We start from the raw sequence: 13,375 nt of genomic DNA on the forward strand, positions 1-13,375 counted from the left end.
CCTCCTCTTCTTCTTCTTCTTTAAATTGTGCATCTGAACGCAGAAAAAATACATTGATCAGTACCGCCTTTCAGCCAAAACGCGCGCTACTGCTACACAGAAGTACATACAAAAAATACATTGATCATCAACGATCTTTTTGTATAGAATCTAAATCGTCAATAGGAATCTACCACTGATTTAAGAACCGGCGAAGACTCCTATTGCATCCACAGATCCTACACATAGAGTTCAATGAAGACCAAATGCTTGGGATGGTTTGAGAAGTAACATACTTAAGGTGGTCAAATTCTTGTTAGGGAAGCAAGGTGGGACTAAAAATAGCGCCTGCCACAACCTATTTAGTACCGGTTCGTGGCACGAACCGGTACTAAAGGTGCTGGCCGGGCACCAGCATCTTTAGTACCGGTTCGTGGCACGAAACGGTACTAAAGATTCCCAAAGAACCGATACTAAAGGTCACCTCCCGCCAAGTCATTTGAACCGGCACTAATGGGAGCATTAGTGCCGGCTCATATGCCAACCGGTACTAATGTTTAACATATTAGGTCCTTTTTCTACTAGTGTCACATTACGACCTTGCGGCGAAGAAGTATGTGAAGGCTATAAGTCGTTTACTTACTGTGAATATTGACCCCCAAGTGATTGAGCGTGAAATTAATTTGTGTCCTAGCTCAAGGAGGGATAGGTGGACCTCGGTCGACAAGGTCATTGTGATATTTCTTTTTTTTGCGGGAAGGTCATCGTGATCTTACTGTTTCGCATTTGAACAACCTTCAACAAGGAGGTATAAGCCTTGTATTTGCGGTCCATGACACAATCTCTTTTTTTTGCCGATCAAACGAGCATATATTAATTGAACTGACTAGTTTTGACAAAAGATACATAGATCACTAGGACCAGAACCGATCCACAATACAGTATGCATAGCACCATGCCCCATTTGGGCCATCAGATGAGCAACCCTGTTACGGCAGATGCATATCACTTTCTTTTTTCCAGGAGAAAAAAAAGAAAGGCAATCTCGCCTCCAGCCGCTAGGGCACTTTCCTCCGCAACCGTCCTCCGACGGCTCCCCTCCATCGATGACCTCGGTTGTAGTGGTGAGGGGGGTCGCCGGATCCACACTTGTGGATTGTTTTAGGCATTATTAGCTTAGGGTTTTGGGTTGTTCATCGTCTTGGTTTCGTCGATGGCGATGGCGGCGTCGAATAAAAATCTTTAGATCCTTCCCTGACAAGGCGATCCGCATTGGGGTTGGATTTGGAAACCAGCCTATTCAAGCAAGCACGGTGCGGTGGCGGGGGTACCCTCGTGGTGGACCTGTGACCTCGGGCTCCGTCGTTGTGACGACGTTTGCTCCAGCATTGGCACGGAGTTTGGGAGGTAGTCCAGGAGAGGATGCAGATTATGGTCTACATCGGCGGCGTCTGGAAAGATAGTGGATCATGTGTTGTGTTCGTGGTTCGCGGCAGGCAGGTATGGTTTCCTCCTCAGACATCTTAGTCGTGCAAGGGTGCCAGATTTGAAGTTTGATCGTGTTGTTCGGGGTGTTGCCTCAATCTGATTCGTTCAACGGCAATGGCTTTGCCTTTATTGGCAAGCCACCTTGGAGGTCCGCAGAGCTGCATATCAGCGATAGAGCCACGTCGAGCTCGGATGTGAAGGTGATCCATCATTTTTTTCCTTTTATGGCTGTTGTGGTGGTGCCAGAGGTAGGTGACATGCGTTGGTGTCAAGCTCGGAGGATTCTTCGATCTTATTTATGTTTTTACTTCTTGACTGGTGTTTCTGTGTGCAAAGCCTAGCGTTCTGCTGTCTTTTCAATTTTGTCAGGTTGATATGTCGTACGTGGCTTGTACTATGATCATTATGATATAAATGAGACATGTATTACCATACAAAAGAAAGGATGAGCAGCCCTGTTACGAGCCTAGTGAATGTGCTCAATTCGATGCTCTCTGCCTTGCAAGCGGCTCTTGGTGTCCTCCACCAGAGACATGCTTGTAGATCTATTGAAAATATCTTGCGTTAGGAAGTCCACTACTTGCAAATAACCAAGCTCATTGATAATAGGTTTGTTCGTTTGCTGAAGTGCAATGGAGACGTCTTCCAGGCAAGCTGCAACAGTGAAGATAACAACATGATGAGAAAATGATAGCGCATGTCTCATCCTAAAGCGCCATGCCTATACCCTTAGTGGACTCGTTCTCCATGAAAGATTCATCGATGTTCAACTTCGCCCTCCCTGATTGTGGTTTCTACATTGTTCCCCTACCACTGATCTCGCCGGACCAGACATGAGACTCGATCGATGGCGGAGCCTGCTTCCCGAGTGCATCCACCATCTTGCCTTTGGCAAAGTCAGCATTCGGGTTCTGCTTGATGCATGTCAGCATATGAGGGACTCAATTGAGTTGTTCAGAAACCTCCTTGAGCTCTAAGTTGTCAGTGTTGGTTTATGATGCGTGACTTCATTTATGCAATGCCAAACGCACTAGGATGTCATGAAGATGGCCCTCTGCATAGTGTCTATGCATGTATCCAGCAGATGAAGCAACCATTTCAGAGCCACTATGTTTGATGTTCTGGATCTTGGGTAGCAACCAGGACCCCCTCATGGATTTCCATAACATAATGACCATAGGGTATTTGCACATAGTGTGAAACATACCCTCCGGTTCAACACCACAAAGAACACATATGTCAGATTTTTTGAAGTTCTTTTGCATTTGTTTTTTATTGTGGCCAAAGAATTCATAGCAAGTCCCCATCAGAAAATACGTACCTTAGGAGGAGTAGGACACCTCCACACCGACTTATAGACGCCGCGGTTGTCGTCCCGTGCCCTGCTCATAGCACACATAGAGGTGCCAAGTTTCTCCTTGAGTGCCAACGTATAAGCATTGCAGACGGAGAAGATGCCCTTCGGGCCCGACGCCCAAGCTAGTGCATCATCATGCTGGGGGAGAGGAGCACAACTTCAAAAAATAAAAAATCCACTTCTGGCATGAGGAAGTGTTGATGGAGCAGATCTTCATTCCATGTGCCTCGACCAGTGAGCAATTCATATTCCTTGGGTTTACACAACGAGGGCCTCAGCAACCATGGATCTCTCAAAATATGAATGCTCTGACTATTGCCGACCCTTCAGATCAGCCCATTCTTGAAGAGCTCTAAACTGTAGGTGATCGCCTGCCAAGTTGATGAAGCATCACCTGCAAACACCGTATCTCCCAAACAACTATTCCCACACCTAATAAAGTCTCGAAATCTGTAACACATGGGGGCTGTTTGGTTCTTACCCAAGTGCGTCCCGCCGAATCATGGGCGTACAAAAAAATATTGACAGACCATTCGGTCACCTCATCTCTCCGGTGAATTGACGCAAAAATAGAGAGGAAAAGTTGAGGTGGGCTGGCGCGCCAAAACTTTGAAGCCCATTCAAAAAAGACGTGAAATTTAAGTCAACGTCAACATTTTGGCTGGACAGCAAGGGGGCTCCTATCAAAAGAGCCCCATGAGGCCATGACATTCTGCCAAGCACAAGCTCTTTGTTGAGTCGGCCATTCACAAAGATCACCAGATAGGGAATTTTTTTTCAGTGAGCTGACGTGTCACCATTCGAGTACTACCAACAGTTCTAGGTCACCACGCGAACAAAAAAAAAACAGTTCTGAGTCACTGACAGCCTGGCCGGTCACGGAAACGCTGAAGCGCATCTGCGCATGGCAGGCCGGGCATTCTACATGACCGATCCGGCCCAACCCAACCGAGGAACCCCACGGCCATTCAGACGTCAGCCCGCACGCCACGCACAAGCGACGACCCCTCCCTCCTCCGCCGCCGCCCTAGGGTTCCGGCGATGGCGCACGGCGGCCAGCCCCGCCGCGCCCCGGCCGCACGCCGCCCCAAGCCTTCCGCGTCCGCGCCCGCGCCCGCCGCTGACCGGAAGCGGAAGCGCGCCGCCGTCTTCAAGACCGTCACGCTCAAGAACCAGATTCGCTCCACCGAGCGCCTCCTCCGCAAGGTACTGGGTCTCTCCTCGCTCGCCTGTGGTTACCGGTCAGTGGTGGTGGCTCGTGGACTGGCTATGCTTGTTGTGGTCGAGCAGTGCTTGCTCGGACTTTGTTGATTAAAAATTTGGCTCAATTAGTGTCGATTGCCACTTGCTAGTGTAGGGATTGCAGTCATAGATGGTCCGACTGGTGCCCCATTTTGCTTGCAATTAGCTGTGTTTAGTGCCCGCTCTAAGGATTTCAAGAGCTTAGTGCTGTAGCTGGATTGATGCTGGCTTTGGCACGGGTATGTGCAATGTTGCTTGAGAACCGTACATCTGATGTTATGTAGGAAGCCTTAGCTCGAATGCTCGATACAACGTTGCTTGAGAACCGTACATCTGATGTTATGTAGGAAGCCTTAGCTTGAATGCTCGATACATCTGAAAAATGTCAGGAATAACATTTGATTGCTGTCCTCCATTTGGAAGTGCAGTCTGGGACTCTGGGTCGATGACGAGTGGTTTATAGCTTAGCAGGTTGCCCTAATTATCTGAGAAACAAGTAGGATTAACGTCACCACTCACCATTGATGGTGGAAAATTCACTTCTATTCAAGGAACACTTGTGCACTCGGTTGCCCCCAGATATGGCGATATGGATACAGACACCGGTACTGCCGCATGGCATTTTTTTCTTTCAAAAGTGCAGATACTGTGATATGTTTGCCTATATATAATAAATATTTTTAAAAATAGAAATTAATGGTTATATGAAAACAGGACAGTTTAGGAATGCTAATAAGGTGATAGAAACATGAAAATGCAATGTAAATATGATTTTAGTTTTCTTCAGCAACTGCAACTTCAATTTGAAGGCTGCCGAAGAGTAGGGTGGGCATGATCTGACCCCCTTATTGGATATCAAGCAAATCCATTTTGACTCTGTTGTAGCTTCCTTTGTCTTCCTGAGTATAATTCTTGCATCTGAATCGCCCAATTCCTCCACCTCCTGCACCTCCTTCTAAGATGTCCACGTGATTCCACAAAGGCCTGTTGCATATATATTTGCCGGCACATCCTAAAGTGTGAGGCATATACTATGTTTTCAAGGCGTCTGTAAGGCGACGCCTAGGCGTCGAGGCGCTCCCCCAGCGCTTTGCAAATATGCCCGCTTTAGGCGCCCAGGCGTCGAGGCGCCCCCCCCAGCGCCTTAAAGCGAAGCGTCGCCTTAAAAACATAGGGCATATACAACATTAGACAACGAGAAGACCAACTTCAGCAAGCAAAGGACAGAAAGGGTAAAGTCTCAACTCACCGTGGCCAAAATGTTGCCTCTCTGGTTGGTTGGAGCCTGGGAGGAAATGCAGGAGAAGGAGGCGGTGCTCAAATCTGTCTGGTGGAGCAGTGGCTAGCTTGTTTTTCTCCAGTGCAGCGCCAGATGGGTGGAGAGGGAGCACTGGAGGCTGGCCTCCTTCCTTGCATGGAGGCACTTAGGTCAAGGGAGAGGGATTAGGGGTGGCGGTGCTAATGGGGGAAGGAGTGACGGTTCTCAGATGCGTGGAGGGAACACCGAAGGCCGGCCTTCTTGCTGGTGTTGCGGTGATCAGGTAGGGCAAGTGTGGCTCTCAGGTGGGCATGGGGGCCAGCGGGGCGTTCTGTATATAGTTGGGGTCGTGTAGGGTTTTTATGTATTCTGGAGGTATCACAGGCGTATTCTTTTAAATAGAAATTCCTTTGATACGTATGAGGTACATATTTGTGCATATCTGAATGTATCCGAGTATCCGGGCCTGATACACTGGGTTTTCGCATATCCATGTTTCCAGGCCTGGCATGCGTGATGTCTGATGCACATAGTTATATACATATGTTTTGATTCATACTAATCCAAATTAAGGAATTGATGCTCAAAGCTTTCCCCAAATGACAAGTTCTGGCAGACTTGGGGCCTCTTCCATATGTATCTGGTGCCATTTTGCAGAACACATATTAGCCTTAGCCCTACATACATTTGAGACCTGTATTGAGATCTTGCATATTTTATCTACAGGACCTTCCTAATGACATGAGGGTTGCTCAAGAGAAGAAATTGGAAGAACTAAAGAGACAGCAAGAGAAACAGACTCAAGAGGCCATGCAACGCACAATACAGTTGAGGGATAGAAAGATAAAGTTTTTTGGTCGGTGTCCTCTTACCTTTGTTTGTATTCGTTTCTAGTGTCCTTTGTGACTGTCTGCCTGTATGACCTTATGATTTTTTTGATGTGGGCATTCTAACTTCACAGAGAGGCGAAAGATTGAGAGGATGATAAGGCGTCTTGATAAACAGCAACGTTTAAATGCTGATGAGGCCAGCAACAAGTTGGCAACATTGCGAGAAGATCTTGAATATGTTAGAGTAAGCTCACTGACGTTCTTTCTTTTGCTTTGTGAACCATTTTTTGGCATGGGATTTTGTATATTTCTTTAGGACCAAGGAGTATCCTTGGTCTCATTCATGGCTGGTACTTGTTCTAGAACCATTGAACCTCCTTCAATTTTCAGCTAAAGGTTATTTATCTTTGTTTGTGCAGTTTTTCCCAAAGAAAGAAAAATATTTCCCTTTATTCACCGGGGGTAATACACCAGATGTTGTGGAGAAAAGGAATGCATGGCGTAAACAGATCAAGGAGAATCTCATCGCGGCGGCAGCAAATGGAAAGGACCTAGAAGGTACATGTTCCTCTTGATTAGCTTTCAATTATTGATTTATCTATATTATGATTGCATCTTCAACCTTCATGTTTACATTGAAATATGTTCCACCTGTTGGCTAGATATGTACTGTCTAAAGCACTGAATTTTGTTTTTGCATCACCCAACAGAGACAGCCAGTGACGATGACACCTTGGATGTGAGTGAAGATGATTTCTTTATGTCTGGAAGTTCAAGTGATGAAGAGGCAGATGATGAGCTTACCGATAAAAGTACAAAGTATGATTCACAACTCTTGGACATTGTACTTGCTATTAGGTTCCCAGTGGTATATCATGCTATAAATTTGTTACTCTGCGAACATTACACGGGGTGACCAATTAATGTTTAGTTCGGCTTAGATTATTGCATACGGGTGCGTTAATAAAATTGGGTTATCCAAAAACTATCTGTGAGTAATCATGATATGTAAGTGAATCCATGCAATGTTGCTTTACTGCTGCAAAATATCCTATTTGGGTCTGCAAGATAGCATTTTTTTTATGACCGGACGATTTTCCCATGGCAAATGTCATTGTCAGCTTAGTTTTGAAGTCAAGGGACAAGGCTGGTTCCCGAAAAACAGGGTCTATAATCATTTCATTAGTTGGTTGATGCTCATGCAGTTTGAATCATTTCAATTCGTGGTGGGAAGACATAATATTTTCTAATAAATTATTCCCCACAGATTTTCTCAGCCTGGATCGTAACCTTGTATCTGTTTTGCCTTAACATCTTATGTTCAGTGACTTCATCACTACATAAATGTTGCATAGCACGGAAAGATATTCTAATGCTTTTTTTTCCAGAGAACCTGGTGCTTCAGGTAGGGCAGCGTCTGGTATGTCGAGTGATGAAAAGAACCAGGTTATTTTCTGCACTGCATCTCCAGTGTTTCCAATCAGCTGTCACAATTTTGCTTCCTTATATTTAAGCCCACTACTATGCAATGCAGCGGCAGAGAGATGCTCGGGTGCTTATGCCACCACCTCGCTCATTACCACCTAATAGAGCTAGATCTGCGGATAAACGTGCGGTGTCCAGCTCTAGCAATGCTTCGACCAGCACAAGCGGTAACTCATTCAAAAATAGGAAAGCATCCAATCTTTCTGGAGATCACAACAGCACTCTGAGTTCAAATTCTGATGCTCATAAGCCACGCCGCAAAAGGAGACCGAAGAAAAAGAAGCAGGTATAACTTTGCATACATGCTTTAGCCTTCGTACATTATGTCCTGATATCTATATATGACTGAAAATAACTCCGATGGTTTGAACCTAAAGGTTTTCTAGTCAGTGATGTTGTGTGGTTATTTATCGTAAGTAGATATCCATAAGAACAGTCAGACTAATAAAATCTGTCAAACATGAAGATAAATCTTTCCACATGTTGTGGGTGTGGTGCATGTATATGTATAACTGTAAGTTGGTTATGCTTGACTATTGCGCACAAGTTGGTGGACAGTTTTTTAGCGAGACTCAGATGTTGCATGGTTATTTATGGCAAGTAGATGTCCATGAGAACATTCATAATAAGATCTAAGGAACATGAGGAGAAATCTTTCCACATGCTGTGTGTGTGTATGTCTTTACGTTTATAACTGTAAGTTGGTTATGCTGGACTATTTTACACAAGTTGGCGTACCGTTTTCTAGAGAGACTCAGATGTTGCATGCTTATTTATCCCAAGATGATATTCATAAGTTGGTTATGCTTGGACTTTTTTCACACAAGTGGGGAAGCTATATCATTGGGAATAATATCTTAGTTGGTTACCTTTGTACCATTTGTCTGCCTGCGTACAACACCACCGATACCATGTCACCTTGTAGCCCTGTACTTCAGTATTATACAAAAGTCTCATGATGCTTGCTGCTGCTTGTCCATCTCCACAGGCATGAATGAATATTCCGATCCTCCAGAAGAGCAGAAGCCAAGATCTGTTACATCCCAAAGCGCGGCTTCGTTCATGGCTCGTCGGTTCGAAAAGGGAGGAAGAAACCCCGCAAAAGTGTGCCTGAGCAAGCAGATGATTTTGTACGCTCGCTCTCTCTGATGTAAAATGAACCCTCCCTCCCGTCGCCCCGCCCCCGTTTGTCTTGCAGATACAGAACAAATTACCGTCGTAAACACCCGACATTGCTCGTTCTTATTGTCCCTGAGTATGTCTTCAACTCTTTACAACTGGGTGCCAGCTCCATTCGGGCGAGCACACGCTGTGCTCTTGCCTGAAAGCCATGCTGCACGCTCTCACCGTCTCCTTGCCGAGTACGTATGTGGTTGCTAGGCTGTGGTCTGTGGGGTGTGGACCTGCCTGCCTGCCCGCCGCTGCGATCCCATGACCTGGTAACGCGTGATGCCGCTGAAGTGTTGTCTCCCCACTGTCTGGTCCGCATCTGTATCATCGTCATCATCATGCATGGCATGCCTTGTCCGTAGCTAGCCATAGCCTCCAAGAAGAATGTTCAACCTTACCCTCTCGCAATGTTTTTTACCGGGCATGTGTAGTGATAGCACAATGTTACTTACTGGAGTGGAGTAGTACATCGGGCGGCTACGCTTCCTTATCCTGCGCCTGCGTTTTGGCCAGGATTTGGTTGCTCGTGCAGCCATGGCCCTGGAGGATTGGGGGTGGAGGTCCCGGTTATGCTGTGTGTGACGTACGGTGCGGACTTGCAGTGACTCCTCTACATTCGTATGCAGCGACTCCTCTACATCCGCGCCGCTGCACGGAGCAGGGACTCCGGGATTTGTGCGTGTTATCCGTTTGTAAAACAAAAGAAAAACGAGTCGTCTTGGCAGAAATCGTCGTCGTTGCTGGTGCTGATATGAATGTTTAGGTTTGATCTCATTCAGATAGATGTGGTTTATGTGTACTGTTCTTGGAAGGAATATGTCCACAGGAAAAGAGAAGGGAGAACGGGTACAGTGGTATGGAAGGAGAAGGGAAAAGCCAGGGGAATGGCAATGGCGCCACAGGGGTAAGGAATATGATGAAACGTCGCTTCTTGATCGGACGTGTCCTGGGATGGACAGTTCACGCGCCACCACCACTACCACCAGTTCGACATGACTAGTGTCATCATCAGCAGACACAGATCAAATGTACTCATCTTGTAGGGATGAATAGACCACCAAATTTGGAGCTTAGTCTCACCCCCATTTTACGATCCGTGTCCCAGCTCCTCGGCGGTACAAAAGATTAGGTTAACTACAAACTAAGCATCTACACACAAGTTCTTTCTTACTGCATGGCTGCCTGAACCTCTGACTGTACATCAGTACATGCATGTACCTACTACTACTAGTACAACAAAACAGTACCGCTACTGCTACTGCTGCAGGCCGATCCGGCCGGCGTGGCCGCCGGAGCGCGCGCGCCTGTGAGTCCTGGACCCAGCCTCGCGCTCGTACCGAGTACATGGGTCGAGTACTTGGCATGCCAGGCGCGTGCCCGCGTAACCCGGCCTCCGTCGCCCTTCACCCATGGCCTGATCATGCAGCCGGCCCATGCGTCTGTGTGTCCGTCTCCTCATCATGTGCCACGGCCGGCTCTTCCATCATCTCCAGATCGCTTCATGTATGTATGCGTGCTCGATCGTGTCCTTTTCGTCGTCATCATCATCGTGCTTCGGAGCTTCTCATTATCCTCAGCCTCTTGCAGGAGGAGATGAACATGCTGCAGAACCAGACAAACAACAACCTCGTTAGTTAGACTCAGGTTATAGTGTAGCATGTAGATCCACACCAAAGATCGACGTTGGTCGGTTGGTATGCAAATTAAGGTGGGTGTTGGTGTGCTTACTCCCACGGGACGTCGCCGGCGAGCATGAGGTCGCCGTCCTTGTCCTCGTAGGCCATGGCGAACTGGCCGTTGTCCGGCGAAGAGCAGGAGGAGAAGCAGCCGAAGAGCGCGTCCAACGCGGCCCGCAGCTCCCCGTACCCCCCGTACGTCCGCAGGTCCACCTTCCGCAGGTAGGGCGCCCCGTCCATGCTCACCTTCACGTACAGCCTCCCTCTCTTCCCGGCCTCTCCAGCGCCTTTACTCTCCTTCGCCGCCGACGCCGACGCCGACTGGAACGTGCTCTTCCGGTACGCCCCCACCGGCGGCCACCCAACCACCTGAACCCTGCGCGCACAGACCAAAAATTCCATTAGCTCCTGCTCAACCAGTGCACATGCTATATGCACGTTGTGGTGGCCGGCGCTTACTTGGAGGCCGGCGCGGCGTCGTGGTCGTCGGTCCCGGAGGCCTCGCTGGTGGCCGCGAGTGCCACTGTCGACGACGACCGTTTCTTCTGCGCGTCGCCGCCGCCGCCGCTGCCCGGCGGGCCGAGCCGCAGCTCAGCGTCGATGATCTCCATGGATGGATGGATGAAGAAAACGAGAAGTGCGTGAGGCTTGGATGGTTGGATGGAGACGGAGGTAGCGTAGCGTGTGGTTGAGGTTGAGGTGCGGACGTTGCTTCGCTTGGGTTGCGCGGCTGCCCCCGCATATATAGCGGCCGGGTTGGTGATGGGTGGCTGGCTGGAGTGGCTGGTGGTTGCGTGCCCGGCTAGCTGCTCTCACACGCTCGCCAGGACAGGGACGGGTGGGCCGGGGGGACAGCGAGGGAGGTGCTGTGTCTGGGCCCGGGCAGACAGGCGGGCCCGGCAGTAATGGACCGGGTCGGGGCAGATTCCCAGCGGTGCCTGGTGGCGGGCCCCCGGGCTGTCTGGCACATGCGGCGGGGCCCGGCGGCCGGTGCGGTGGGACCGCGCCGCACGGACGTGTCGCGCGCGGCTCGGCCACGGCCACTCTGGTCTTCACGGTCATGCATGTCGCCCTCTTCGTACGTACGTACCATGCCCGTCAGTTAACTGCACGTAGTAGTTTTTTCAAAAAAAAAGTTTCAATACTAGTACGGGTTACCCAGGTAAAATAAGGTGATACTAGCACGTAGTACGTACTTTGTTGGCCAGTCGATCACCTTTTTCCTACCCTGCTTAATTATGCTGTAATTATGCATGCGAGGACGCGCACGCTGCATGTATACTATATAGTAGACACATTAACTTGTTAGCATTAGGGTATGGCTAGGTCTCGACTCTCGGCCGAGACTTAACAAAATCTCAGTCAAGTGACATAATACATACGTACACACAGAAGATTCCGGAACCCACTTGCTTGGCCGACCCGACTTGTGACCCGATGAAGCAAACGACACGCGAGGGCACGGTCCAATCCTGCCTGATACGGTGACGGTCTAGGCAAACATTGTGAGCAGCCATACACAGAGACGCACAGAGACGCATATGCATGCATATCACCGGCCAGCTTTCGTGCGCGCAGGGGTTGCCCAACGGACCCAGACAAGATGGCGAGCTGGCGAGGCACGCAAGCGGAGGCCCATGCAAGTCTCGCCCGCCCGCTCTCCATCGCATGCATGCATGCATGCAATGCACCGCCAATAATAAACAAACAGACGCATATGCACGCACATCTCGTGCCGCGGCCGTCGACCCGATCCGGTAGGGGGGCGGCCACGCCTTTCCCGCTGGGGCCGCGGGTCGTTGCCTGTCCCCTCCCCCCTCACTCGTGATCGCATTCACGCCCGCGCGCCCAACCGGCCAGCTAGCCACTCACCAAAGCTGGCTCGCCCGATCTGATTCCCTGGAGCGAGTGGCTTGCTTGCATGATTCTGGAAAATCGATCGCCTGCCACTTTGTCGCGCAGGGAAATTATGTACTAGTATGCGCGTTACGGTAAAGATAGCTGAATGCAATTTTCTTTTGCTTCCTATGTAAAGTAATGATTTAAAAATTCTTATATTACTTTTTTTTGAATTGTTTCGATTGCTTACCACATGTGTCATGTGGTAAAAATTCTTATATTACTTTACGGAAGGAGCACGTAGGCTATATAAATTTTTAGGCCGCGAAATACATATGGTTCCTCGCATAGGGTAGTTTTATAGTCTGATATAAAAAAGAGTGCATTAAGAGCGTCTACGACCACGATCGGCTAATATCGATCCCCAAACATTCACGGACGTGTCCGCTCAATGACCAGGCGCGTTCGTTTTGATTCTTCGTTTATGCATGTATGTAACTGTTATGCACACACTCGGATTCTCCCTCTCAATTAGGTTTCAGGTACAATTGGGGAAGGAGGAAAGTCATAGAGGAAAACAGAAAATGGTTGGGTTCATTGCTTGACGACCTCTTCTTTGCTCGATCTTCATTCATATAGCTGGCTCCCCTGCCGTGCTCTGTTTCTCCTTCCTTTGGGCCTCGGATTCCAGTGCCAATCTTCGGTTGCATCTTGTCGCCTTGGGCCGTCGCCCTGGCCGGCCTAGGAGATAACAACAACCACGTCCCTTACATCCTCCTCAAATTGTCCAATCACATGCATGTGACTGGTGGGAATGAAGAGAGAAAGAGAAAAGAAAGAATAAAAAAATGGTCCGGGGTGGGCCACATCCTATGTGGAGGGCTGCCTGAACATCCCCATATCCTCGCCATATTTGGTGTGGACAATGGCGGAGGCAGGAATGCATATAATTGGACGTTGGGGAGGGCCGGCTGCAGGTAACAGTAAAAAGATATCACTGTTCATATGAGTATTACCATGGAAATTAGGATATTGGGGAGGGCCTGGGCCC

General features: G+C 48.7%; 2 protein-coding genes across 2 annotated transcripts; one reads left to right on the forward strand and one right to left on the reverse strand.

Moving 5' to 3' along the window:
* Nucleotides 1-3,850: 3,850 nt before the first annotated feature.
* LOC119312217 (rRNA-processing protein efg1-like) lies at nt 3,851-8,891 on the forward strand. Its single transcript, XM_037587950.1, has 8 exons — nt 3,851-4,030; nt 6,051-6,180; nt 6,286-6,398; nt 6,574-6,712; nt 6,865-6,973; nt 7,543-7,600; nt 7,689-7,925; nt 8,628-8,891. The coding sequence occupies exons 1-8, from the start codon at nt 3,866-3,868 to the stop codon at nt 8,631-8,633; spliced, it is 957 nt and encodes a 318-aa protein (XP_037443847.1). The 5' UTR covers nt 3,851-3,865; the 3' UTR covers nt 8,634-8,891.
* Nucleotides 8,892-9,836: 945 nt separating this feature from the next.
* On the reverse strand, nt 9,837-11,194 carry LOC119312218 (auxin-responsive protein IAA14-like). Its single transcript, XM_037587951.1, has 3 exons — nt 10,945-11,194; nt 10,538-10,861; nt 9,837-10,411 (listed from the first exon to the last, which is right to left on the reverse strand). The coding sequence occupies exons 1-3, from the start codon at nt 11,094-11,096 to the stop codon at nt 10,354-10,356; spliced, it is 534 nt and encodes a 177-aa protein (XP_037443848.1). The 5' UTR covers nt 11,097-11,194; the 3' UTR covers nt 9,837-10,353.
* Nucleotides 11,195-13,375: the final 2,181 nt, after the last annotated feature.

The sequence above is a fragment of the Triticum dicoccoides genome, chromosome 5B (assembly GCF_002162155.2).
Source record: "Triticum dicoccoides isolate Atlit2015 ecotype Zavitan chromosome 5B, WEW_v2.0, whole genome shotgun sequence".
In the NCBI taxonomy this organism is placed as follows: domain Eukaryota; kingdom Viridiplantae; phylum Streptophyta; class Magnoliopsida; order Poales; family Poaceae; genus Triticum; species Triticum dicoccoides.

Coding starts and splice junctions, on each gene's coding strand:
- LOC119312217 (XM_037587950.1), top strand. CDS start 3,866: ATGGCGCACGGCGGCCAGCCCCGCCGCGCCCCGGCCGCACGCCGCCCC. Junction 6,181..6,285: donor TAGAAAGATAAAGTTTTTTG/GTCGGTGTCCTC, acceptor CTAACTTCACAG/AGAGGCGAAAGATTGAGAGG. Junction 6,713..6,864: donor AAATGGAAAGGACCTAGAAG/GTACATGTTCCT, acceptor ATCACCCAACAG/AGACAGCCAGTGACGATGAC.
- LOC119312218 (XM_037587951.1), bottom strand. CDS start 11,096: ATGGAGATCATCGACGCTGAGCTGCGGCTCGGCCCGCCGGGCAGCGGC. Junction 10,862..10,944: donor GACGCCGCGCCGGCCTCCAA/GTAAGCGCCGGC, acceptor CTGTGCGCGCAG/GGTTCAGGTGGTTGGGTGGC. Junction 10,412..10,537: donor GCCGGCGACGTCCCGTGGGA/GTAAGCACACCA, acceptor CTGGTTCTGCAG/CATGTTCATCTCCTCCTGCA.